Source organism: Toxorhynchites rutilus, chromosome 1, assembly GCF_029784135.1.
Source record: "Toxorhynchites rutilus septentrionalis strain SRP chromosome 1, ASM2978413v1, whole genome shotgun sequence".
Lineage (NCBI taxonomy): Eukaryota > Metazoa > Arthropoda > Insecta > Diptera > Culicidae > Toxorhynchites > Toxorhynchites rutilus.
The window spans coordinates 12710041-12737977 of record NC_073744.1 but is presented as its reverse complement, the minus strand read 5'-3'; the positions used below and the strand labels follow the sequence as shown (position 1 = coordinate 12737977).

Here is a 27937-nt window from a genome sequence, read left to right as displayed (position 1 = left end):
GAAAAAATATAAAAAAATATATCGCCCTCTAGTCCAAAGCAATGAAAACAACAAAAAATGACTACAATCAATAATAATGAAAACAAAATCAAAATTTTTGCCAAGTGTAATTCTTTTTTTTTTTTAAAAGGATAAGTAATTGGCTTTTATTTTCCACATCGATCATCCGAATCGGTCCAGTAGTTCAAAAGTTATGAATAAGCCTACGGGTGTAGTATTTTGCGATAAAGAACAAATCTACCACAAACAACAGTTTCCTGCTTATCAAAAAAAAAAGCTTCTGGTAAACAAATTGGCTAGAAAAATGGAATTGCGTTTTTCTCAGTTGCTGATTTTGGAATATGGGACAACTATGCGTAGAACGGCAGTATACTCCAGACAAGATTTTTTGGTACGCAGGACAGTGATATCTCTTATACAAAATGTCGCAGAATAGCACACGTCGACGCGATGTAAAGACTCTATTTTTCTTGAGTCATCCGTTGAATTTGTCTTCGTTTGTTGTACTCGTTAGTATAGCGACGGCGAGAGATCAGCAAGAGAGCTCTTTTCAGTCGTTCTTTCAGTGAAGCCATCGTTACGTCGTGAGATTGCCATGCTTCTACAGAAACAGAATAGATAATGTACGTTTTTGGCATTGATCTGAAAAGTACACTAGACAGATTTTACCTAACATACAAGCGTTGAAGATCTCATACTGTTGCATTGCCTTTTTGACGCCTGTTGCTGTTGCACCCCGTTCAATACCACTCCAATTAAAGTTAGATAAAGAATCATTTTCGAAGAAACGATAAAAGACTTGCCCAACATCCATATTTGGCGGCTTATTGGCCGACAAATATCGTATCTGAAAACGGAAACAGCGAGATGAATTGATATTATAAACATTGACATACGAATTATCCTACATATTGATTCCGGATGAGCGGATTCCTGCGGACCATCAGCTCAAGTCGATCAATGTCCTCCTCACAGGTTAGCGGAAAATCGAAACCGGCTACCCGTGTCTCCTTTAACGAGTTTCCTTGTGCCATTGAATGTTCCGAGGAGGGAATTTGATCGGTAGAAACTTCAATTGAGGTTTCGACGTTCAAACATAGACTTGATGATGATGATTCAGCGAGATCGATAGATTCAACTTTCAGGGATGGTTGCATGAAGTTTTCTGCAAAAAGAAACAGGAAGTGGGTTATATCTGTGGTATGACCGCAAGGTTGACGTATGACTATCGTTGATTTAGTGATCATTTGTTTGGAGTTGAATCTGAATCCATTCTGATTGAATGGATAAATGAATATTTGGAGGAATTCGAAAACGAGAGCATTACGTTGGAGGCACAAGGTTTTATGCATCCAATATTGGACACGAAAATATTCTACTGATGGGGAAGAATAATCTTCAGAAGCTTTCCTGTAAATTGCACTTGATTGAAAAATCACAAAACGAAATGCATTTGGTCGCAGTATTATATGAATAGAAAACATTAAAATAAATCCTGTCTGTCAGACTGAAATGTCAGTTTTTTTTTCAGCAACGATAACTACTTTCCGGATTCTTCCCAATGCTCGATACCCGCCAGTGGCTAATGCTAACTCGATAATCACCAAACGAAAAGAGTTGCCCGCGTATATGTATGTGTGTGTGACGGCTGCTCCAATGCATCAAACGGAATCAATTTTCGATGCTGGTACTCTCTTGGTCGCCTTTTCAGTGGCATCACTCTTCTCCCGATGGATTCCCTTCTGGCTTAAGGTGCACAAACAGGCTCTTGGTGACACCGTTCATCAGCGCTTTCATGATGAACGAAGTTAGCTTCACCACAAAAGCAACAACATGCTCTAATCGATGTTCAATAATAACTGAGTGGATTTCTCTTTTTCACTTAAATTATTTTTATTTCTTAATTTGGTTTACATTTCTACATTTCAAGTGATCAACCTAGGGTTCTACATCTTTAGGTTGCAATGTCAAGGTCTGTAATGATTTTTATCATACACATTATCCGATTGTTTCATATTCTTATTTTAAAATTAGCCTAAATTTTTACATACAGATTTTGTATTATTCCGTGTATTGAGAGAGCGCAACTCTGTTCAAATTTCATACAATTATTATTGATAATTTCATCCAAGGTTTTAATCCCGGCCAGCTGATGTATCTCCGAATTTCGCGTTCTGGGTGGAGAGTTTAGAATCATACGAAGAATTTTGTTTTGTTTGCGTTGAAGTTTTAATTTGTGTGTTGTAGCACAGCACTCCCAAACGGGCATCGCATAGGCGATAACTGGAAATATTATTTGTTTGTATACTGCAAGTTTATTCGTTGGAGATAATCGAGAGTATCTATTGATCAGGGGATACAATGACCTGATTAAAATGTTGCATTTTGTGTCTGTTTTGTCAGTGTTTGTCTGAAGGTAAGCTTTCGATCGAAAGTTAGACCCAGATACACTACTTCTGAAGACCACTCAATACTATTGCCATTAAGACTGACTGTCATATTTTGGGGAGGAACAAGCTTTGGAGTGTTCTTGTGGGGAAACAATATGACTTGTGTCTTTGCTGCATTTATGCATATTTTCCAATTATTGCAATGAAAAGAGGAGACGATCTGGCGTAGTGGTAACATCCATGCCTCTCACGCTAAAGGTCACGAGTTCAATTCTCACTCCCGAAATTCTTCCAAAAATGGAAGTAAAAGTGACGAACCAGCCAAATGAGTTGAAAATCACTATAATACAGATAAAAAAAAAAAAAAAAAAAAAATTATTGCAATATCCAGACAAAGCGTCTAATCCTCTTTGAAGTTTAGATCTTAGTTCTGTGATACTTCTGTCCTTGTAAATGATGGCGGTGTCATCTGCAAATAATGACAGTTACCTATCAAATGGAAGTGCGGGAATATCTGAAGTGTAGATATTGGAAAGAATTGGTCCCAAGATGGATCCTTGAAGAACACCTGCATTCGCGATGAATTTCTCTGATGAAATATTGTTTATAGAAACATTGAACGCTCTATCAGAAAGATAGAAGAAGTGCCATTGCAGGTGATTTTGAAACTGACTTGTAGATTATGTTGTATACTCTACGAAGCTGGTGAATGGTAGAGTGGCCTTTTCGGAATCCAAACTGCTCATCCAAAAATATATTGTGCTCATCTGCAAAATCAAGAATGCGCGTTAATGGAATTTTTTCGAATACTTTCGAAAATGCTGGAAGAAGGCTAATTGGTCGATAGCTCTTTCAAGAAGAAGGATTTTTTCCGGGTTTTAGTATCGGGATCGCTTTTGCCAACTTCCAACTCGAGGGGAAGTAGCCAAGTGATAGACATCTGTTGAAGATAGAAGTTATAATTTCATATGAGTTGTTACTAAGATGTTTCAACTCAATGTTAAATAGACTATCGAAGCCGGGGGCCTTCATATTCTTCAACGAGCGTATAACCGAGATAACCTCTTCAGTCGAGATGATTTCATTCTAGCCTTTTCGGCAGGTGTTATCAATCGTTCTGAATTATCAGGTTGAAGAAGAGGAGAAATAGGATTAGACTCGGTCTTGAGAATGTTAGCGAGCCTCCAAAATGTCTTGGAGTTGTTCGGAAGTTTACTAATATATTTTGCGAATTTTTTGTTACGGAGATCAATCATACTGGCCTGAATAACCTTGGTTAACTTATTTTACTGTCGTTTCCTCTCTCGAATACCAGTACGTTGGTACTGCCTTCGATAGAGGTTCCGAAGTCTAATCAAATGTTTAGTAATGGAATCAATTTGAACAGAGCCACTCACCTGAATCGTTTCTGGGATGTGGTTTTGGCGAGTCTGAATAGAGCTGACTGTTGCTTCGATATCTTCGGGAGATTCAAGAGGCTGATCGAGATCAATATTGGAATTCCTGAAATTCCACCCAATTCGCACGATGATAGTCCCGCCTACATTGTGGTCTCCTGACTACGACATCCACTCCCAGTTCAACCATCACTGGGAAGTGATCCGAACTCAACTCGTTGTGGGCAATAGGATCACCGATGTGACGATCCATGTTGGTAATGAAGAAATCAATTATGGAATGTACTCCAGAACGAGAAATGCGAGTGGGGGTTGCTGGACTTAGAATCCTGTAGTGTCCACACTGCACTATGGTCCAGGAGGTGCATTTAAGTGGAAATTAGCATCTAGAGCTCGACAGTGATTCTCTAGACAAAAACTGTCTTCGACAAAGTTGTTACATATAATAGAGCGCTCATTTTTATGTTATCAAAAATAGGGTGACCAAAATTTACGATGAAATAAAAAATCTAACTTTCTTATCTTTATAGATAGAGGTAAACATAGTTCGACAATATTGTAGCTCTGGTTATTTTAAGTAACTTTGTGGAACAATATTTCTTTCTATCTCTTCAAATAACCGATATGACGCTTTTTCTCTAGGTTGAGTTAGGGTTACCATGAAAAAAAAGTTTTTTTTGCTCTAACTTTTATATGTAAAATTCTACATCAAAACTGTCTTTGAATGATCTTTAGAGCTTTCCAATCCACGCATTTTACGGTGCATAACTTGTATGTATCTTAATGCTATTAAAAGTTATTGATGTTTTTCCCCCGAAAACACGACTATTTTATTTGCTTGTCGTTCTTTTTGGGGCAAACATAATAAAAAATTATTGATAGCATTTTAAAGAGCACATTTGACTTTACATAAGGTGAAACTTTCAAAAGAGTGTTATTTTTTGTATTTGAGTAAATTAAATTTGAAATTATGAGTTTTTGCATATAAATGAACAAGTTGCAATTTTTAAATGCATATAGTAAGCGTAGACTTTAAAGCAGCATCACTTCAGTTCGTCTTATAGCCACTCAACATGGAGGTTCAAAGAAGACACATTGTTGATTTCCTTTTTCGGTGGACGAAATATAGAAGACGTTATACAATTATTACGGGAAAAATTTCTGACTATTTTCTTTTTCTACAATAAAATATATTTATTGTATAAAAAGAAAAGCGGGGACCGACAAATTATCAAATGCTTCCTGAATAGAAACTGTATGAAGAACAACTCGGGGCTCGACGTGTTATTTTTTAGTAATATATTGACATATTTTACTGGCGATGAGTTGATTGATGACATTATTTTACCAAACTTTTGTTGTTCCTATTGTTTTATTCAAATTTATTTTTATAATCGTCCGTATGTACATATTAACCTGTTTTAGTTGTTATAATGGAAATTAAATTCATAGTAATAAATAAAAATCATACAAATAAAAAACTACAAAATCAAATGCTTAGCATTTTCCGGAATCAGAAGATCGGAATACTCTAGTGTTTGCCTATTACTAAGAGATAATACTGGATCCGAAGCTGTTGCGAAGCCCAGTTCTTCAGCAGAAAATTTTTCTGTAATCTCCCGAACACGGTTACGCTTCATCCTTTGGCTCAGCATTTGGCTTTTCAGACACTTTCTTGCACTCAAAACACATATATCTTGGCATTTTTCTCGTAATAATTGTATAACGTCTTCTGTATTTCGTCCACCGAAAACAAAAACAAATATGTGTCTTCTTTGAAACTCCATGTTGAGTGGCTATAAGACGAACTGAAGTGATGTTGCTTTAAAGTTTACGCTTATTATATGCATTTAAAAATTGCAACTTGTTCATGTATATGCAAAAACTCATAATTTCAAATTTAATTTACTCAAATACAAAAAATAACACTCTTTCGGAAGTTACACCTTATGTAGAATCAAATGTGCTCTTCAAAATGCCATCAATAATTTTTTATTATGTTTGCCCTAAAAAGAACGACTAGCAAATGAAAAGGTCGTGTTTTCGGGGAAAAAACATCAATAACTTTTAATAGCATTAAGATACATACAAGTTATGCACCGTAAAATGCGTGGATTGGAAAGCTCTAAAAGTCATTCGAAGACAGTTTTGATGTAGAATTTTACATATAAAAGTTAGAGCAAAAAAACCTTTTTTTTATGGTAACCCTAACTCAACCTAGAGAAAAAGCGCTATATCGGTTATTTGAAGAGATAGAAAGAAATATTGTTCCACACAGTTACTTAAAATAACCAGGGCTACAATATTGTCGAACTATGTTTACCTCTATCTATAAAGATAAGAAAGTTAGATTTTTCATTTCATCGAAAATTTTGGTCACCCTATTTTTGATAACATAAAAATGAGCGCTCTATTATATGTAACAACTTTGTCGAAGACAGTTTTTGTCTAGAGAATCACTGTCGAGCTCTAGAGGCTAATTTCCACTTAAATGAACCTCCTGGACCATAGTGCACTGTAGATCATCATTTAGAGTCACTCCATTTTGATTCCTCCTTTGGTTTCCCCAGGGCTGATGTCGAGCATTAATGGCCCCGCCGATGACGTTTTTCGACTGCCTTCGTGTTAGCTTGATGATATCATTTTTAAGGAGCAACGCCGACCCATCTCTGATTGATGTCTGTTTGGGATAGTAGACCGCAATAACGATAATAAGCCTAATCGATGTTGTGATTTCCGCTCCTATAGCTCCGATGATGTTGAGTTTCAGGCACGGCAAAAGTCGACATCTGATGTTATTTCTGATGGCTAAAGCAACACTTCCTCCACCAGAACCAGTACGATCCATTCTCAATAAACGATAATTCAGGACTCGAATATTAATATTCGGTTTAAGATGCGTCTCAGTAACGATAGCTACGTCGATGCTGTTTATCACCAAGAAGTCAGTGAACTCGATGACCTTACGCTTGAGAGAGCAGGCATTCCAATTATTTAGCCTTAGAGATGTAGCATGACTTGTTCCTGTTGGTTGCGACAATTTCTAGTCTGTCGATCTAGTTCAACAAACAGGGTTACAAGTTCTTGCATGCTGTAAAGATCTTCAGTAGAAGAAGAATTAGGTGAAGGTGTTGGCCTAGGTGGTAAACCAATAGCTGCAACCTTCCTTAGCTCGGTTGCTCTTTTTTTGGATTTTCGCTAGAAGAGGCCGCTTGGGGGCGACCTGTAGGGAGTGGAAGTGGAGGAAGAACAGGAATCGTACGAGAAACCATTGGAGGGAACTCTTTGTCAGTAAGTTCAGGAACTTTCTTCCTATTCTGCGTTTTATCAGTAGCTTGCTTCCGGATGCATTGAAAATCCGCACGTTTTGTACAGTTACGGCTGGTGGCTTGGCGACTTTCGCCACAGTTAACGCAATTGCGAGGTTCCTCTGGAAGGCTGCAAGTACTTGTTAAGTGGTCAGCAGCACAATGAGTGGATTTCCGAGCGGCGCTCGCTTATATACCGATTGGTGATTTCCATAACCAGTTTTGAAAGCAATTTTAAGGCTATTGAAATAAGTTTATGGATCAAAAAGTAACGAGTATATAACGCGTAGACATTTTATCTTTCGAATGAAGTGTTTTTCATACCATTTCGTTCAGTTGTTTAAGAGCTATTAACGCTCAAAATCTCGTTCTCCTGCGTAACACTTTCGCTTTCGAAACTTTGAATTTACACCCCAGTATAGAAATGAAAGACGCTGAGTAATGTCTCCCATTAAATAAACCAGTTTGGGCTGAATGGCATTTTGGGTTCAATCAACGAGGCAATGAGTCTTTTGATTTTTTCGCTAGTATTTATTCATTCCCATCATCATCGACAACCTGATAAAGTGCCGTTTTCTTGTTCTGATGCTCTTTCCGTTTCTCGAGCAACTTGTTCCGATAGCGTTGATAGTAGCGAGCCGATGAGAGGTGCTGCTTCGCTCTCTGGGTAGCTTTGATAAGAGCCTGTCGTAAACTATCAGCAGACTCGCCGTGATCTTCCCATGCTTCTGAAAATATAAAAACATATTGTAATCTCGTGCTGTTGCAAGCTAACAGTCCTGTACCCACCCACTAGACAATCGGTGAAAATCAAATACTCTTTCATGGCCTTTCGCGGGTGCTGAAGGTTCGCAAAACCATGATAGGTAAACTTAGCGAGAGATTGATCAGAAAACAGCTTTTTTATCGCAAACACGACGTTCTCGTCAATTGCTTTGTTAGTCCTTAGATAGTTCACCTGTTTGAAAGACTCATTCACATATATGAATTGCAGATGATATCACAATCCTTACATATTTTTCGCGAACAGCAGAATTTGTGGACACAATATTTTCCAATCGTTCGACCTCGTCGTCGTGGTGTAATGGAAATGTGAAACCCGGAACGTCCGTTGCTTTCGCGGGATTTTTCTTACGATTTCTGACGGTGGTGATCGTCGGCTGGTCTGTAAAAAGTACATCTATGTAAATGTTCGTCAAATAACTCTACATAATATTTAGAATTTATCAAACATTGAATGTGTTGTGAGGAAGTGTATTTATTCGATTCAATGAAAATCAACAGCAAAATAAATCAATTTGATTTTTCCAACATTTTTTTGATGGATTTTTTCGCGCGGAATGTCCGTTGGCGCATTCGATTGCGACTCTGTTTTATGGCTGCTGTCATTTGGCTAGCCAGTTCGTTAATATCCAACCCCTCGCATTGGAAGGCATCTAAAATGTAAAATGTTCAGTTTTAGGTCCCGCGAGCAAAAAGGTTATTGTGCCTACCGATGAAGCAATGAGAAAATATATTATATCCTCTCATTGGAAGTTTGCATTTGCCGATCGTATTCGTTCCGTTGAAGTTGTACCCATCCAGAGCTTCGTCCGAGAACACCATTGGAAGAAATTGAACAATCGACATGTTTGTGGGCTTTTTATGGGTGAGAAAACCAACCTAAAACATGGGGTAAAACATTAGTAGCTCTTTCAAGCAGGGTTTTTTTTTGTAAGTAACCTACGTATTGTCTTCGAACTTCTTCGTCGTGAGTTACGGCGGTCTCAAGTCGTTCAACATCTTCCTGCTCGGTTAGAGGGAACGTAAAACCAACTACGTGAGTGTGAGGCGTGAATTTGGTCACTTTATTTTCGCAAATTTCGTACTCATCTTCAGCGGTACGAACGTAATAGTAGCTCTTCCTTGGGGATCTAACTTTCGAATTTGCTGGAAGATAAAACATGAACATATACATTAGTCTTCACGAATGAAATCATTTGCTGGAGAAAGTGAATAATGCCATTAATGGAAGTTGTTTACTAGACTTTTATTCAATCAAAGAAAATTGTTGCTGTTTTCAACTGTTTCACAAATCTCATTTTAGTGAATCAGATTACAAGATTCACATGCTTGTGTAACAATTCTTTTGGTCGACTCCAACTTTTGTCCATTTTAGCACTCTGGTAAGTCAGCTGAATGATGAATGGAAAAACAAGACCCCAACAGATTGGAATGTAGCCAAACCAATGTCCAACGTTTGGTTCACTGAAAAATAAAAAAAAAAAGATTAATTTGTGTATTTCTTATGAATCTTATTGACTTACAGGGTTCGTTCAGAACTTGGGATACAAGCTAGCCACCCTTTCTCAATCGGTTGCATACGATCCCGTAGCAAACAGTAGTAAAAAAAAGCTGACATTAGTGAAACGTTGTAGGTGTAGACTGCCGTAATCTCGCAAAGTGACACAAGCGCCAAAATTGACATATTATTTTCATGTAAATAAATCGATAAAAAAAATACTTTAAAAATACTTTCAAATGACTGCGAAATTTTACAGGAATCTAAAAAAATGACCCCGCAAAAGCTTGAAAACGGAGTGGCGTAAGCGCCATTTCCACTATGATGTGGCGCAAGCGCCATCTTCCTTAGGGTGGGTTTAAACTAGTGATATATTCATATGAAGAAATATGATGAGATTTATAGAAATCGCATCAAACGTTTACACTAGCGTGAACTTCTATAATGAATATATTCATATTTTAGGTGAATTTATTCACCTGAAGTAGAACTGCATCCAACTTTAGTGTTTTCGCATCAATGAGAAATTCTCAAGCGTTTACATATGCTGAATTTATTCAAGTTATGGGCCCTATTCCATAAAACGAGACGAGCAATTCGTCTCGTCTCGTCTCGGCTTCAGTCACTGTCGAGACGAGCAAAATATCCCATTCCAGTACACGAGTTCCATTGAAATGTTTTATTTGGTAGACTGGAGGGACTTCAGTCAGTTTTTCTCGGTATGATCAGTGATGTCAGATGAGAAGACATGTTTTTGTTTTGAGAAAAACAATAAACAGTTTTAAAATTGTTCAATCGATACTCTTTTCTCAGTGCCAAAATATTTAAAAAACATAACAAAAAGGAATAAGTTTCATATATTTTTTGCTTTCATTGATATTTTTCCTCGAGCATATGGTTTTATCACTCAGACGTTTTGTTATTATGGATTTATTGGGGGCAATGTTTGTTCGCCTAATCAACGATTCATCAAAAAAAAAATTTAAATCTATATATGCATTTCCAATAAAGTAGTTGTTTTGAATTACTCATTTTCGTTCAATATGTGAAGACCCTTTCCGTGCCGTGTTAATATATTCAAAACAGTTATCTAGCATCCCTGGATATGAATTCAATGTTTACATTTGGTTGTGTTGTTTGGAAGAGGCCCATTTGAAAATCTGTAAAGTCTTGCAATTACTGAATTGAATTTGATGGTTGCAGTTGAAAACATACATTGCTTATGCAATACTAGTTTAGCCGTGAAACAATTTTTGAAGATAAAGACGGAGCAGAAGAATACCGATGCTTTCAATCAACAAGGTGAACAAACACATCAAACAAACTAGACGATTCGACTGATTCATTGACGAGCGCGGCCAAACGGTCGTCGAATCAGACGAGCTACTCGTCTGTTTTTAGTTGAGCTCGGCTTCTGGAATATGAAAACAAACGAGACGCTCGTCTGCTCGTCTCGTTTCTGGAATAGGGCCCTATATATACCTTGAATAAGTGTATCATATTTATTCTCACCCGTTTACACCTATTTTCACGTGAATAAATCCATCTATAGCTATATATCTCCCTAATGTAAACCCGCCATTATATCCCTTATCTCCCTTATCCCGTTCTGATAGAATGAACGAGCAGGGACAGCAAATCGCACATAACAACATCTTCCGCAATGGACGTTTAGCATAATGAGAGTCACTTGCCTTCTTTCTTGTAAAAAAACACTTCCGGAAAGCTCGTTGTCAAATATTTTAATCGAAAACAATCGATCCCCGAAGCAATTTTGTTTTGGAACTAAAAATCATGTACTTAGAAGCTCTGTTTAAAAGCCTCGTCAAACTCATAAAATCAAACTCATCTTAAAAGAAAAAAAAAATATCCTAGATTAAAGTGTATTGCTGTTCTCACATATTGCACATTACGAATGTGACTAAATAGTTAAAACTCATCAATTTAATTGTTGAAAATACAGTTTACGAGAGGATGTTTTGAGTTTCGACAAATCCGACATTTACCCTTCAATCAACACTTAGCTTCAATTCATCCGTAAGATAAATTGAGCTGATGAGGTAAGTAAACATCGTCAAAGAGCTTTGACCCTTGATTGCTGAAGATAAAAGACGATAAAGTGTCTTTTATCTTTTCTTATTGCGACAAGCATTTCCCAATAGTGTCTGAGGCCTCTCAAACTCAAATCGATATATCATAAACAATACAATGCAGTCTTATGATGCTACCAAAATAAAACAATGGAACAAAAATAGACGGTGAATTTTGAAAACTTTTGAGAAAAAATTGAAAACTATTTGCACTTTTATTCATCAGCACAAAAAAAGTCACAGGAGAGTTGTGTACGAGCCACAACCGCATAGTTGACGTAGGATTCCGTTAGGCTATCTGTTGATTTTGGATATGTTTGAAGAATTACAGAAAGATGGTAAACAGTCGTTGGATGGTGCGTATCAGATAAGAGATAAGAGTGGAACGAGATATGATGGAAACCACCCTCTGTGATCCTAGACGAGATGCTTTCTATGTTATGTATGGATGAAATAAAGAAGAAGAAAAACCAATGTAATATAAGATAATTACCAATACCGAACACAATTATCAATTTTTCTCATCAGTAAAAACATGTTACTTTAATATAGAGAAAACATATTTGAAATGGGAAAGATAATTTTTTTTATAACTATTACTTTCTGACTGTTTATTCAACCCAATGCGAATTTTATCTGGACTAACAGCACCTAATACTATATGTAGATCATATGAGAAATCACTTTTTCCAATTTTTCTCGCCGTATAAACTTTCCTTGGGTGAAATTAAACACAACAAAACAGACAGCTTAAATCAAACGACCCGTCCTCGAACGGGAACACACCTTGGTTTTTATTTATGAAAATTGAAATAAATCGTTTCATTTATCATTTTTTAACTCAACTGCTACCATACACAATTTTACACTTACAATTGTGCTAAATTTTTCACAATACACGATCAGTCATTGATATGAAATTTTACGAAGCAACCAATATTAAAGTTCCAAATTTAAATTTTATTTGCTAGAATTAATCGTATCACTCATCTCACTTGCAATATAAAAATGCCCCCGACTTACATATATCTGCAATGTCGAGTTCCCCTGGGCACCTTGGTTTTGATGTCTCTGTTAGGGAACACATCTCGGTAGGAACAAAAGTCCCCCCTGTGTTCGCAATGTCGTTTTCCCCCAAGAAGCTTGGTTTTTATGTCTCTGTTAGGGACCCGCCGCATGTGTCGTCAATTTCGACCAATCAGAAGTGGGTATTTCCGTTAGGATAGGGGTTGAGATTTTTCAATTGTTCGATAGTTAGTTTCATGACATATATTATTTTCTTCAATATAAAAAATTTTTATGGAGTGCCGAAATCGATTGACACAAAAATTTCATCAATCCATCATGAAATGACTGAGCAATAAGTGTTTGAAATTGGAGAACAATTTTCACGATGTGCTCGATTTTCGATTTTCAATTTGTACCCCAATATGTTCCCGAAAGACGTAATCCTACGTCAAAACTTGCAAAACACGAGATAATTTTTATGAAAATTCTAACGCCCTAATTGGAACTCAGGAACATATACCGAGGCCACTGAATGACCACTGCCAACCTGTAAGATTGACTGGATTATTCCGTTAAATGTTCATGTAACTCCAAGTATCGATTCTGAAGTGAATTTTTACACAGTGAAAATGTGTACGTTATATCGAGTGACGTTATATCGAGGGTACGTAATTACGAGGGTACGTTATATAGAAGTTCCCCTGTATACAGTCATTCCACGCCAAACCGTTATAGTGGTGCTCAGATATCCGTGAAAAGCGGTAGTCCTTATCGCAAAATATAAGACCCGTATTTTTCTATAAGGGTGCTCATTACCATTCTAGGGTGGTCCAAAAAATCGGTTTTTCCCTTTTTTCCGAACATCACTTTTCTAATAAATTCATAACTTTTGAACTACTGGACCGATTCCGATGATCAATATATCAAATTGAAACCAATTAGTTATTCTTATATAAAAATACAGTGCTTGCGAAAAATTGAATTTTGTTTTTGTAATTATTCATTGTTTTTCTTTTTCATAGTTTATATGGTCTCGGGACCAAGGGCTAAGATTTTTTACATAACATATCCAAAATTCAGAAAGGTGTTATTTTTTGTGCTTAAGTTATGATTTTTCAAAGTTACCCGATGGAATGAAAAATCCTTTTTCCCTTTTTTCCAAATTTGAAGCCAATGAGTTGGTCTTCTTGTGTAAACTTGTGTAAAAAATGGATTCTAGTTGCATAGATGTAATATAGTCCTTTGAAAAATTATAACTCACAAACTATGAAAAACAATTACAACCAATAATTACTAAAACAATTTTTTTTTCCCCACGTGTAACACTTTTTTATCAAGAACTCATTTGATTTAATTTGATATGTCGATCATCTGAATCGGTTCAGTAGTTCAAAAGTTATGAATTTTTGAAAAAAGGCATTTTTGGAATAAAGCTGAAAAACGATTTTTGAACCATCGGTTAAATTTGAAAAATCATAACATAAAAGCAACAAACAACAACAAATCACTGATTTTGAGATATTTTCTGTAAAATATTATCAGCTTTCTAGAAAAACAAAGAAAAAAATATAGCCCGAGACGAAAACAAAATTTAAATTCTCTGCAATTGGAGTATTTTTAAAAAGACGAGGTGATTGGCTTTAATTTGATATGTTGATCATTAGAATCGGTCTAGTAGTTCAAAAGTTATGAATTTTTGAAAAAAAGTCATTTTAGGAAAAAGTACCGTACAGGGTTACCATATCTACAGAATAATCTGTATTTCTACAGATTTTTTCGAATTTTTAAGACCAAGAATCTGTACATACAGAATATACAGATTTTAAAAAAAGTCCAATTCTTGTGCCAACCTCTGCATTATTGGTTAGTGTTACCCACTAACATTCGCTTATAAAGAAAACGTGAATGTTCGAAACAATTCATATCAAAAAATCAATTTTGGGCGGAACGAAGTTCGTCAGGTCAGCTAGTAATAAACTAATCACACTTTTTATCTTTTCTTACTTTAGCACAGAGAATGCAAAATATAAAAGGGCATTCATATTTACCCCTATTCTGTATTTCGATGAATTCAAAATATTTCGAACGAGTTGATTAAATTCTATTCTGTATTCCGTTCGAGTTGTTTTTGCATTTCTGTTTCTCTTCGAACATTAAATCGACAAAACGTTCGAAATAGGGAATGCGAAATTGTAATATGAACGAAATGCTAATAGGGCGGAATGCAGAATAGGGGTAATTGTCGTGAAATTTTATTTGCTTTCAAAGTTTTTCGGTATAAAAAAATATCTAAAATTTTTCATTTCATGACGGTTTCATGTTTTGTGATGATTTTGTACCAATCGATTTGAACATTCCCTAACAATCTATTGCAATGTAATTTATAAAATTTCGTATAGCTAATATGTTAAAATAGCGTTGAAAATAGAGCATCTTATTACCCATACATTCGTGTAGACCGCAATGCGTTTCCTTAACACGAACTAGAAAATCGATCTAGTCGAATTAGAAAACACATTGCGGTCTAGACATTTATAGTAACCATTGAAAATGCTGAATTCGTTCACAACGACCGAAACAAAGAAATTATCGTTTAGTTTGAACCGTTTTAACGATTTGATGACCAAACCTATTATACTGTTCTTTGAACTACGTTATATTATAGATTGTTCAATTTAATAAAACAAACTGAAACACCTGAACTCACTCAGATTGATTCGGAGGCCAGAACACTTTATTTTACTCTATTTAGCAATATATGCCAAAATATTACATCAATGAAAAATTATATCGAAATCTGTCCGTATCCTAAGAATTAGCTTCATAGTATCTTTATGTCCCCTTTTCAAGCATTTACAGTCCTCCAGTTTTTGAATTGTTTCCTCATTATGTTTTTTATTACAACCATTACATTTTTGTGTGGCTTTACGTGGACACCATCGGCATCATCTAATCAATAATAACTATGCCAATCAATGATGCTAAAGCTAACATCATGCTTCAAAATTGGACTTATAAATTTAATACAGATTTAAATACAGATTTTTTGAGAAAAAACCAAGATAAAAAAGATTTTTTCAGACCAAAAACACAGATTTTATTATGGCAACCCTGGTACCGTACAATATAGCCATACAAAAGAAACACAAAAAATTCTGCCTAACTCTAGAAATAATCAAGCAAATGGAGCCAAATTTGGCATGGTGTCATGATGTCAAATCAGAAAACAGAGCATGTTTTTATGGAATAGTTTCAACTTTGATAACTTTTCTTGCTGTGACCATATTTCGATGAACTGCATACCAATCGAATCAGAAATTCTCGAAGATTTGTTTGACATGCTCTACATTACGATTCCGTATTTCGTAAATGGTTTAAATTACAGAAAATTGGAATCATTCCTATTTTCCTATACATTTATTCTGCCCATTTGTGTGCTTCCCTATTCGTGCTGTCAAGAACGAGTAGCTTACTTTTAAAAAGGAAAGCAAACTATTGATATTTCAAAAATATGTAAATATTGTAAATATATATTACAACTTTTCGGAATTTCAATAGTTTGCTTGAAAGTTCATCTCCGTCAAGATTGGCCAGCTGGAGACGCTTGTCATCGGTTGGTAGTGAAAGCACTATAAATATTGTGCTCATACTGGCCAACCGAAATTTTTATTTTGCTACTGTGCCTCAGAATATGCACGAAACAAGCATAGTGCAGAGCTTGCTCTGACGGCCAGAAGCAAAGCAGAAGTAAAGGAATAGAAAGAAATAGGAAGGATAGAAATATTAAACAGAGCGTACCGTGTCGGTTTCCATATCGTTAGTTGGAGATTGTTTGTGTGTGATTGAATCACACGTAGGAATTGTTGATTTCAAGCGTTAACAAATAGATAACGGTAGTGGGGGACAAATTTATCATCGCATGAGGCCGCGGAGTGTCTAGCACGAGAAGAATTTTCGTGTATGCTCCTCGCGAGAACAAGAACGAAGCATAAATCAATCATCCTCAGTTGCTTCAACAAAACCACCCATCGGTCAGTAGTTTCTACAAAGCCACCAAAAGTTTCGATTGAAAAAATATTTCAAAGAAATAGTAATGAAATGCGGATTGATGTTTATATTTGAAATTTAAATTTGAATTATGATGACCATGTAGTTTTGAATTGTAGAGGCTTGAAAATATCTCAGTTCATTTGTCTTTTGCCTTGAAAAAAGCCAATATGGAACACTAAACTTAACGTCTTTTTGGAAGGCCATTTGGAAAGAGTCTAATAAAAATTAAATGACTCATTGGTGACTTTTATCTGATCGATAATTAAATTCTCGTGAATTCAAGCTTTGTTTTCAGGTTAAAAGTGGCGTCAAACTGCAACGCATTTCAAGCCAGATGTGAATAAAGTATTTTTAGTGCTGGAAGCTGCGTTCTTTGGTGGAAATGAAAAAAAAATATTCCGCAGTGGTTGTTGTCGTCACTACCAACATAATCGATTCGGTTCGGAGTTTTTGTTACCGTTTTGCGTGTTCTTTGGGGCGATGTTTTTGGGAGCGTTTAAGATGTATTTTTGCTAAGAGATACTAAGAAACTACTTGGATATTCAACAAGTTCGGTGTTTCAATATCGCTCTAAACAGTGAGCAACCAACATATGAATTTTGAGAACTATCTGCTTAAATTTGCGTTTTATAGCTTCGAGACACACAGTTATTGAAAGCATTCTCGCTTAACTCGAGAACTACTCACGCAAATTGAACCAAATATGAGGGTTTTTAGGGGGCACTCACATGAAAATACAAATGAAGTAAGTTCTCAAACGCATCGTCACACCAACCATACCTGTATTAGTATTGGCTACTATTGGCTGATTAAGATGATGATGATGATGTTGGATTAAAGAGGCTTTAAACTTTTCAGTTCATTCGCCTCTAGATTAAGATGACCTCGTACTGTAAGAAACAAAGCAGATAAATGTTTTCTTTAAGATGGTTCTGTCAATGATAACTAGATGAGTCCAACAGAAAACTGTATTGAAAAATTGATTATTGTTACTTTTAAGAACCGTTATATTATTTTGATTCTAGTGGATGGTATTCATACTTCCTACTTAAACTGTTAATTGCTCTTGAGTGAGTCTAACCACAAGAAACCGAGCAAACGTATAAAAAATCCATTTATATGAGAAAAAAATTATGTGTAAAGGCCAATATGTATCATTTTTTTCCGCCAGATCTGTGAATAGAAAAAACAGATTCAATAAAAAGTTCGTGGAAGAATGCCGGCATCATACCTGGAATAAATCCCACCAGAGTCAACCGGAGGCGCTGTGCTCTCCAGGTGGCTATGTTCCGAGCAAACATAGTAAACGACACCGTCCTTCACCATCACCCGAGAGGGACAGTCTGACTTCCGAAACTGCGCACAACGATAGAAGGATATTTGCTTTTGAGTGAAACAGAACTGATAAGTTTGATCGTCCAGTAGCACCGGGGCAGCACCGAAGCGTGAGTTCAGGAACACAACCGGGGTTCCCGTTCTAGTGGCAAGTATTTCCTCAGCTTTGGGGTATTTCCGCCTCTTCGGAGGACGTCTTGCGGGGTGCCGGGGCGTTTTATCCACCGGATTTGTTTGATTTTTTGTTGCATTGGTCTGGCTCTGGACGGACGTTACGGGGCCCGAATCTGTAAGAATAAAATATGTTAGTACAACTGAATTAAAAATGAGAATGTCACAAAGAAACGAAAAAACGTGGTTTGTTTCTGCTGTATTTATTGGTGAGAAATAATTCCAACTACATTCAATCTTTCGATAATTCACAATAGATTGAAAATCCACTTTCATACTTGCTGAGAAATCAGTTATTCAGTTCGTTATTCGATGAAGTACAAGAATCGATCCTGAACAAAACTATTATTATGAAAAAATTGATTTCGAAAAAAGTTCAATTAATTTCTGATTCGCTAGATTTCTAGAGAGAGAGAAGAAAAAAAGAAGAAATTCTGTTACGCTCTATTCCAGTTTTTCCGGTGGGTCATGGTTGTGGATTTGATTCTTCAGAATAAGACCTGCGCTCCCGTCCAGCGTAATGATACGGGCTCGACACTTGAGCGACCGACTCTTCGAACACAGCCAATATGTTTTGTTTTTGTTGCTATTATTCCGGAAGAAAGCGTATCCACCCATCAGCAACATCGGTCGGCCCTTCCGGCCCAGTACCATCTTAAGATCGAGAGGGAATTTCTGCTTCACCTCACTCTCTTCGTCGTCATCCTCGGTCGATATGGTTGATGAATTTGTGTTGAGATCCGCTTTGAATTTACTGTAGCGAGTTGTTTCTTTAGGGGAGAGAGAAACAAAATGTTAGAATATTGTTTGCTGCGTGTGAGACATAATGATTAAACAGTAAAACTACAATTTTTCGTTTTGCATTTTTAAAATTTCTATCTTTATTTGATGTTCAAGGTGGACCGACGGCGAAGCTCATTATCCTCGTCTGGCATTGTTTCCCATCACCAGAGCACTCAGAATTCGTTGATGCTAAGTTGAATGCAATCAGGCCCTTGGAGCATACGTCAAAGATTTCGCAAAGACCTGCAAAATAAGAGAATTTAAAAAGATACGTTAGAGTTGCGGAACTTTCTTGAATGATAGTGGGATGATACACGGATTTTACGGAAGAGCAACAATATGAAACACGTGAAACACATATGGAATTCGCGACATAGAATTCCAATCCGCCGTCTAGCGGATTTTATGGATGTATTAGGAAAATAGTTAAACCGTGTGTTTTTCAACTGTACTTTGAGTGTTATTTTTTTCTCGAATTCTTTTGTAATTTATAAAAAGGCGGATACGTAATGGTAGAGTTTTCAGTTTTCACTCCAGGAACCGTATATTTATTTCGTTGACACATAATACAGAATCGAATAAGAGTACCTTCATTGAGATTAGCATGCTCAAAGGCAGTTGAAAATTTTCAAATATTGAATGAAAATTATTTTGAAATGTTGTTTGTATGGTCATGTTACATAGTCCGTATATAATCATTACTAAAAAAAACTCCTTAATCTTTTCACCAGGACCTTCGAAAAGTGGACCTCAAAAGTGAATTACCCTAACAGTAAGGAAATTGTTTTTGTTAGTAATACTGAAAAATATGATCATAACGCTGAATCAAACTGTCGCTCGATAGTCGATCCTGATTATAAATTAAGATATTGGTCGAAAATATTGTAACCTTTCATGGAAAACGGATGAAACTTGCTGCCTCGAATAGCTTCAACGGCTCAGGATGGATATTGACCCATTGACACCCAACCGTGCCTGAAATCTTTATATCAGCGCGTTACATTTCCTTCCACCAAGTATGTAAAATTACCCTTGACGACCAAACGACTTCCTTCGCCAGCGAAAAATATCATTACTAGACACTGTTTTCGCTCACGATATTTTTTACCACTTCTGCGAAACTCGTTACACTTTTGCTTGGAACATTCATTTCATACGGATGATTTGATTTTCATTGATTATTTTGTCCTTGAAGATGTGTTTATTTTTCCCGCCGCAGAGAAGGCGTCATTTTCTACAGCAATAAAAAGAAGTTTGTAATGTTGCTTATTTATATACTTCAACCCAATTAGCTTTGCAAAACATTATGCTTTCATTTAAGGTGAAGGTGGAAGCTAGCCACAAATGGTTGCCACAATGGCGCTCATTTCTTTCATCTCCCTCACCCCTCGCCCGAAAATCAATAATCTTGCGAAACAGTGTGAAGAAAATGATCGTTTTCGCACACTTCCCATCAATTAATATCAACCAAATTCTAATCGATTACTCACAAGATGTTAAATTTTCATCTGCTGTCGCACTGTATAGTGAAAAACGTCGGAAAACTCGAGCAAGTGCTCTGAAAGTTAAATTTTCGTTTTTCAATCTTCGGCAATGGTTTTGTTTGTATTGGTGAAAGCATCGTTATTTTTTCGACACTGATGCCAGACAACATCATCGAAACAGCTATAAAAACCACTCAATAAAATGTTATTCCTGAGTCATAGCGTTTCATGTCATGAAAATCAATAGAATAAAATTGTGTTGATATCAATACAATTATTATTTTTACGTTTAATAGGTCTATAATGTAAGTTTTAGCAACTTAAACATTGGGTAAGAAAATTATATTGCAGAGCTCGGAACATTGCCACGGCTGCCTATGCTTTCAAAAACAGTAAACGGAGAAGTATTACATTCAATCAAAATGCCTCGGCCAACGAAGAGAAGGCCAATACTATCAACGAAGGAAAATATTAAGGAATTATCAACATCGAGTTACTATGCGGAGGAACTTGTTAATACCAAAAGAACCCCAATTTGCATGTGTTATAAATTTGCTTGTGTTACGCTCGCGTATAATCAGAATTTTAATTCATATGCAAATGCACCTTCTCTAATATTTATATTTGCAATTGTTCATCGGAACATATCGTTCATCCATTTTACTTTAGTATTGAATTGTTTTATTTTTTCAAATGTATTCAAAGACTCGTGTCAATGAAGCGCCACACAGTCTGATAAGTGAATTAATGAATTAATCTATTTACGTGTGCTTTGCTCTTCTCTCACAAACACTATTACCCCATTTTTACACGTGGGTTTACCTATACTACTATAATGGCTAGCTTCCACCTTCACCTTAACGCTTACCATCATCAGAATTAAATTCATTACTTTTGTGAAACTACACTGAGAGAAATAATTAGTAAATATAACGAATTTTTTGGTAAATACTTCCAATCTATAGTCATTTTCGACCGTACTAATAAACACATATGTCAAGCAGAACCATGATTCGGAAGCCCAATATCGGCTACATTTTCTCGCCGAAAATGCACGTATCAGAATTATATCCTTATTATACCTCCGTATTGCCTTATGGGAACAATGAAAATGGTTAATACGCGCTTTTCTCACCAATTTTCAGATATGACAATATCCAAGCTTACTAATGTTAACGAGTAAAATATACTAATCTCTGGTAGGGATGTGGGTTTGTTGACAATATGTACAAAAAATTTGTACATTCTACTAATTTTGCATTACCAAATGTATTTAGTAGTTTTCGACCGAGGATTTTTCTAAGGGTACTTGTTAAAATCCACCACTTTTTGCTATGCGTTTTGTTTATTTTTGCTTCATATAAACTGTTGACAGCCACTTCGACTCAGCTTCGATGTCCCGAATATGTCAAAATTTCATGGCCATCTAACGGTGGATTTAGACTAGTGATATATTCATGTGAAGAAATATGATCAGATTTATAGAAATCGCCGTCTCTACTAGCGCGAATTTATATAATGAATATATCCATGAATTCCTTCATGCAATTTGAAGTTATGATAAATGTACGAGTCGTTTACATATGCATATTTTTTCGAAACTCACTATTATCGGTCATGGCAATGAGTTGACCATCGATGGCAGAAGCAAATTAATAAACATTTTTAGATTTAAAAATGAGCATTGTTTACATCTGCTGACAGCAAACACATTCAATTGCCTAGTAGTACGAGTGAAAAAAAAAGAGAATGAGTCGTCTCACTGTTTTTCGGTGAACTTATTCACCTGAAGTAGAACTGCGGCCAACTTTAGTGATTTCTCACCAGTGAGAAATTCACTAACGCTTACATATGCTTAATTTATTCCATCCAATGTAGTTATACAGCCATTGCATGTCAAGCCGATATAGTGGTTCTCAGATTTTCGTTAAAAGTGGTATATTTGTTCTTTATCGCAAAATATTAGACCCGTTTCAGATGATCGGCATATCAAAATTAAAAAATTAAATTAAAGACAATTAGTTAGATTTTTTTTAGATTTTTCAGAAAAAATACTAAACTTTTACAAAAATTGATTTTGTTTTTGTAATTATTGATTGTTTTTCTCTTTTCTTTGTTGTTTTCATGGCTTTGGACTAGAAGGCGCTTTATTTTATAATATGTTTTGACGTGGGACTACGTCTAACCGGAGTATATGGGGGGTAGAATGAAAACCTAAACACAGAATATGCAGGAAAAAATTAAAGATTCCGAATGCTTATAACTCGAACATTTCTTACTGGATCGGAAAGTTGTTTGCATCAATTGATAGGGAATATTTCTATGCTTCTATCGCAATTAATTAAATGTTATTTTTCATTAGATAAACAATTGAACAACTGTAAAATGTTAAGCGTTATATAAACGCCCTAACTGCCTCATTTTGATTGGCCCGATCTACAGTTTCCCTAACACAGACTTCAAAACCAAGCAGCGTTGGAGAGATCGGCATTGCAAATACATGAAAGTCAGGGGTATTTTTGTTTCGACTGAAATGTGTTTCCCTAACACAGATTTCTAATCCATGGAGCGTGGGGAAATCGGCATTGCAAATACATGAAAGTCGGAGGTATTTTTGTTCCGACTGAAATGTGTTTCCCCAACACAGACTTTAGAAACAAGGTGTCTGAGGAAATTGGCATTGCAAATTCGTGCAAGTCGGGGGCATTTTTGTTCCGACTGAAATGTGTTTGCCCCTAACACAGACTTCAAAACCAAGATGTCTGGGGAAATCGGCTCAGCAAATAAATGCAAACTGCGAGTACTTTTGTACTCGCTTGTCTTTGTGCAAGTGCCTGAAGTTCATCAAATCAAGCAAATTCACGATTCGAGAAAAACGTACACTTGAGAGATGCAAACTTCAGAAGGAAACGTAAAATAAAATAATCGTTTGATGGTTCTTCCGTTCACATATTTTGTCCTAGGTATCATACCAAACGTAAAAAGACTGTTATTAAATTTACTTGTAACGAAGAACATAATCTATCAAAATGCATGAATTGACCTTATATGCAATTTTTACTCACAAAGCAAATATATTGAATTCAATCGAATTCGGGAATTGTTTCATTCTATCAAAAAATCAATTAATACAAACGAATGATTGCTACGATAAGGTAGTCTCACGTCAACCTTGCGGTTATATCATAGATATAACCCACCCATTTTTTCTTGAAAGCTGTGATTTTTCTGCATTACATATCCGAGAATCGGAGATGTGATTTTTTTCGTTTTTAAGTTATGATTTTCCAAAGTTTTTTTCTAAAAATGATTTTTTCAAAAATTCATAATCGGTTCATAACTGGACCGATTCAGATAATAAAATTATAACCAATGAGCTAGGGTTTTTTTTAAAAAAAATATCTCTATTGCGAAAATATTGGATTCTACTCGCATATATCTAAAAATAGGAATATTGAACGAAGACTGAAAACAAGTTAAATTTTAAAAAATCATAACTCAAAAACGAAAAAAGACACATCTTTAATTTTTGAATATGCTATGTAAATAGCCTCAGTTTTCAAGAAAAAAATATAAAAAATATAGCGCCCTTTACCTTTAACCGATGAAACTATGAAAAACTGACACAATCAATAATTACGAAATCAAAAATCCAAATTTTTCTCAAGTGTATTGTTTTTTCGAAGAACACTAGATCATTGGCTTCAATTTCATATTTCGATCATTTTTTCAAAAAAGGCTTTTTTGGAAGAGGGGGAAAAATTTGGGTAACTTCGATCAACCTAAAAACGATAAAAATCACATCTACGATTCTTTGATATGTTATGTAAAAAATTGTCAGCTTTCAAGAAAAAATATAAAAATAGCGCCCTCTAGTCCAAAGCCATTAAACCAATAAAAAGCAAATACAATCAACAATTACGAAAACATGATGCTAAATGTCTTCAAATTGCGTGAAACATCATCTAGAAAAAATTTTTTTTTTTTGCGAAAATCAACACTGAGACACTCTGAGTTTTTTCGGAATACGGTAAAAACATGGTTTTGGGTGCCAACGAAAATCGTCATATCGATTTTTCATACGAGACTCCCTGCTACATGATGATTTGCACGATAAAATGCCCTATGCAAAATATTAGCTCATTCTGACTTCATTTACTATTGTCGCAGATCTCAAATATTTTTGTTTTCCGAAAATCGAAAAATCGCCAAAGTGGGGAGGTAAAGGAAATCGTACGCAAAGTCGAGATTTACTGATATCTCGTAAAAAAAAATTGTCAAAAATTGACTTTTTGGCACTTGGTCATTTTTTCGTCTGAAAATTCGATTTTTGACAAAAAAAAATTTCGAGATGACAGTAGATCTCGACAAACATTTTTATTCGAAAACCCAGATTTCCTTTACTCCCCCATGGGTGGTTTTTCGGTTTTCAAAAAAACTCAAACTTTGACCACTTTGCGCCACTCTCGCTTAAGTGCCATTGAGCTGATATTTTACATAGGGTGTTTTTTCGATGTGGTGAACATTTTTTGGGGTAACTTTTTGAAATTCGAGTTCTCACCCGTTTACATCTATTTTCACGTGAGTAAATCTATCTATAGCTAACTTTTGTTTCAAACCGTATCGTTTTCCAAATTCGCGTTGACGGCATTGAGCTTCATTTACGTTACGTTTAGGAGAGCGTCAAAGATAATCACCCCTATTCTGATTTTCGATCGACAAACATTTCGAACGACTTGATAAAATTCCATTCTATATTTCGTTCGATCTGTTTCTCTTCGAACATCAAATGGGCAAAACGTTCAGAATAGGGAAAGCGAAATTATTACTCGAACGCAGGGTCACCACATTTAATTCTGTAAAGTTTTCTGAAAAAATCCATATATCTATCTTAAGCAAAAAAAAAAATCTGTATTGAAAAATTTAAGGAGAAAATTAGCCGAAAAGAAAGTTTTTCCATTATTTCGAAAAACCCGATCGATCTGCTCTTGATCTAAAACCAATCTAGATAAGAAAAAAAGTTATTTTCTCTTTATCAACAGGAGAATAATGTCTCAAGCCAAGTTATTCAGAAGATTGAAATAGCAGAATTAATCAGTCTGGAATCTGCACGCGCATGAAATAGATAGATCTTTAAATTTAACCATCCATTTTTCTGAATTATGATTTGTCTGAACACTTAGATTTTACCAGAAAATAAAGTACAGTTTACTACAAATTCTTTCTTATGTGTGTCAACACTCTGACTTGTATGGTGTTTATACATGATTTGTTTATCTTTGCCTTCAGTTTTTTGTCAATTTCATTATCGAAGCTACGCCTTGAACCGATACATAGTTCTTCGAGTTTCAAAATAGAGTCTATAATTGTAGGTGCCGAGCGATTTCCGGACTTTGTTTTGTTGGCATTGCGAAGCGAAAATATTGGCTCGACAAACGCGGATGTATGTTATTAAAAAGTGTCTTACAAACGATCTCAGACATCCAACAACTGGGACCAAGTGATATTTGAGTCACTTAATTTTTGCCCCATAAGATTCTACTTGCGTAGCCTGAATTAGTTATCCAAGTTTTGTCAATTACCTGCTCCTACGAATTGAGGAAATTGGCGCATCAAATCATTAAGGTTTGGTAGGTTCACAAAATTTTGAGGGTTTATCAAGGCCGCAGTTTTGATAACCGGATCACTGAAATCAAATCGTTTTAAAATCTGTTTCACGAGTTCAATATAGAAGTCAAGACAAATCGATTTTTAGGTTAGCTTCCTAGCTGTATCCAATCCTTTTTTAGCTTCTTCTGCATCGATACCAGCGTAAACATCCTCAGGCTTCTTAAGAAAGTCTTAAAAATATTTCACATCAAGCTCAACATCAGCGAATCGTTGCTCGTAGTTCTCCAAAAATATATTACTCAAGTTATATTAATATTCTGATTGAAAAGTGAATTGACGTTATTGATGAGCAGTAGAACAAAGTTTAGGAACAGCATAATCGGTTTAGTCATAGGATCGTTTAAATGAGTCAATATACGATTGACGGATTGATTATGGCCAAACTTAACATCGAACGAAAAGAAGAGTTTGAGCTTAAGTTTCTTTTCATCTCTAGTTTAAATTCTCGCATTTGACATGCTCTGGCCATGTTTCTCAATAGAAAAAAGTTTTCAGAACATGTAAAGCACGATAGTTTACACGTGAAAATGTTATTAATAGCAATTTTTCAAATAAAACATGAAAAAGATGTCAAAAAATGTTGGAAAAAATTCAAAATTGTAATAAGTTTCTCACACAAAATCTATCAGACCTGCAAAATTTTAGTCAAAGAATGAAATGTAGGAAATTATTTATATTTTCATGAAAAATATCAAACAAAATTTTGAAAAAAATTCATTGAAAAAAAAATTTGAAAATTAAAATTCATTTTTCTCGAAAACATGTTTTTATTGAAATTCTGACAAAAAAATAGACATGAATAGCCCATACAATTTCCAACGAGTCACTCATACATCGGAAGATGGGCTTTTTACTTGGAAAAAATTTTTCGAACAATAACATTTTCATTTTGTTCGAAAAATTACTTTTGATGTTTATCTCGTAACATTTTTATGTATAAATTTTCATGATTCACATGCTCTGCTAACTTTTTTCTGTGCCCATCTAACTGTAAAAGTGCCCATCTTCCGATGTATGGACTACTTGTTGAGAGTTGTATGGGCTATACATACATTTTTTTAGAATTTAAAACATACGTTTTTGAGAAAAATGAGTTTCTATTTTTTAAATGAATAAAAAAAAAATTTTTTCAGTGAAATTAAAAAAAGTGGTATTTTTTATGAAATAATTTTCTACATCCCATCCTTCGATTAGAATTTTGTAGGTATTATAGTTTTTGAGTTATAATGCGAAATGAAAATCCGTCGGAATACGGAATAGGGCTGAGCATCTCTATGTCATCTTACTAACTTTTTGAACGATGAACGAGGGCTATCGTGAAGGCAACAAACGTTTTTGGCTAGCGCGGCTTTATCTCTTTTTCCTTCTGTCTCATAAGCCTCGCTCACGTTTGGTACTTTCTGGATAGTCCTTTGTTCAACTCCTCACCTACCTGAGTTGTTTTCCGGACCATCTTCTTCAGCAACCGCCACCTTCCGATCAGTAAGTTCAATGTTATGCAAATATTATGCGATATGTTCCACGTAGTCCTGTCCGCTGAGACTGCCCTAGCTAGCAAGTCACCCGATTGTCAAATGTTTATTGTGTAGCTGAAGTAATAGTTTCCGTAAACCAACCGCTTCTCATCTGAAATAGTATCAAAGGCTTCATTATTTGCGAAACGCTTCTAGGAAAACCGTCAATTCAAATGCAGTCTATCAAATCTTTAATAACTTATCATTGTCGGTAGATAATTTATTTTCTCAAACAAAGGCTTTAGGGTTTACACAGAAATATACTCGCTGATGCACGATATCGTTCCGTTCCATACTTAGCTTAGCAATGCGAGACGAATGGTTTTATGTCGACGGTCATAGGAATGTTACTACTCATCCGGCGGAAGCTTTTCTTGTATTGTTCGGGTGGGTGGAAGTGGAGCGTGTTGGTCACTTTTACGTACACCATGCCGTTGATCTCCCGCGTGACGGCTC

The 27937-nt window shown here is 35.6% G+C and overlaps 3 protein-coding genes across 3 annotated transcripts; all 3 read right to left on the bottom strand.

Annotated features, from left to right (window-relative positions):
* On the bottom strand, nt 1-1161 carry LOC129763350 (uncharacterized). The gene is made up of 3 exons (XM_055762318.1): nt 909-1161; nt 670-847; nt 1-601 (listed from the first exon to the last, which is right to left on the bottom strand). Exons 1-3 carry the CDS (start codon nt 1155-1157, stop codon nt 462-464), a joined length of 567 nt encoding a protein of 188 aa, XP_055618293.1. The 5' UTR covers nt 1158-1161; the 3' UTR covers nt 1-461.
* Nucleotides 1162-7622: 6461 nt separating this feature from the next.
* On the bottom strand, nt 7623-9248 carry LOC129764957 (uncharacterized). Its single transcript, XM_055764652.1, has 6 exons — nt 9239-9248; nt 8822-9024; nt 8589-8757; nt 8109-8260; nt 7885-8053; nt 7623-7823 (listed from the first exon to the last, which is right to left on the bottom strand). Exons 1-6 carry the CDS (start codon nt 9246-9248, stop codon nt 7627-7629), a joined length of 900 nt encoding a protein of 299 aa, XP_055620627.1. The 3' UTR covers nt 7623-7626.
* Nucleotides 9249-17422: 8174 nt separating this feature from the next.
* LOC129764947 (uncharacterized) lies at nt 17423-18684 on the bottom strand. The gene is made up of 3 exons (XM_055764625.1): nt 18531-18684; nt 17756-18146; nt 17423-17697 (listed from the first exon to the last, which is right to left on the bottom strand). The coding sequence occupies exons 1-3, from the start codon at nt 18682-18684 to the stop codon at nt 17679-17681; spliced, it is 564 nt and encodes a 187-aa protein (XP_055620600.1). The 3' UTR covers nt 17423-17678.
* Nucleotides 18685-27937: the final 9253 nt, after the last annotated feature.

Excerpts from the sequence above, each read along its gene's own strand:
- LOC129763350 (XM_055762318.1), bottom strand. The coding sequence starts at position 1,157 with ATGCAACCATCCCTGAAAGTTGAATCTATCGATCTCGCTGAATCATCA. Across the intron at positions 848-908 it reads CGCTCATCCGGAATCAATAT|ATACGATATTTGTCGGCCAA; the intron begins GTAGGATAATTC and ends TTCCGTTTTCAG. Across the intron at positions 602-669 it reads CTTCAACGCTTGTATGTTAG|AAGCATGGCAATCTCACGAC; the intron begins GTAAAATCTGTC and ends CTGTTTCTGTAG.
- LOC129764957 (XM_055764652.1), bottom strand. Across the intron at positions 8,758-8,821 it reads AAGAAGTTCGAAGACAATAC|GTTGGTTTTCTCACCCATAA; the intron begins GTAGGTTACTTA and ends CCCATGTTTTAG. Across the intron at positions 8,054-8,108 it reads CTGCTGTTCGCGAAAAATAT|GTGAACTATCTAAGGACTAA; the intron begins GTAAGGATTGTG and ends TCTTTCAAACAG.
- LOC129764947 (XM_055764625.1), bottom strand. The coding sequence starts at position 18,684 with ATGGTACTGGGCCGGAAGGGCCGACCGATGTTGCTGATGGGTGGATAC. Across the intron at positions 18,147-18,530 it reads TACGCTGGACGGGAGCGCAG|ATTCGGGCCCCGTAACGTCC; the intron begins GTCTTATTCTGA and ends TTATTCTTACAG.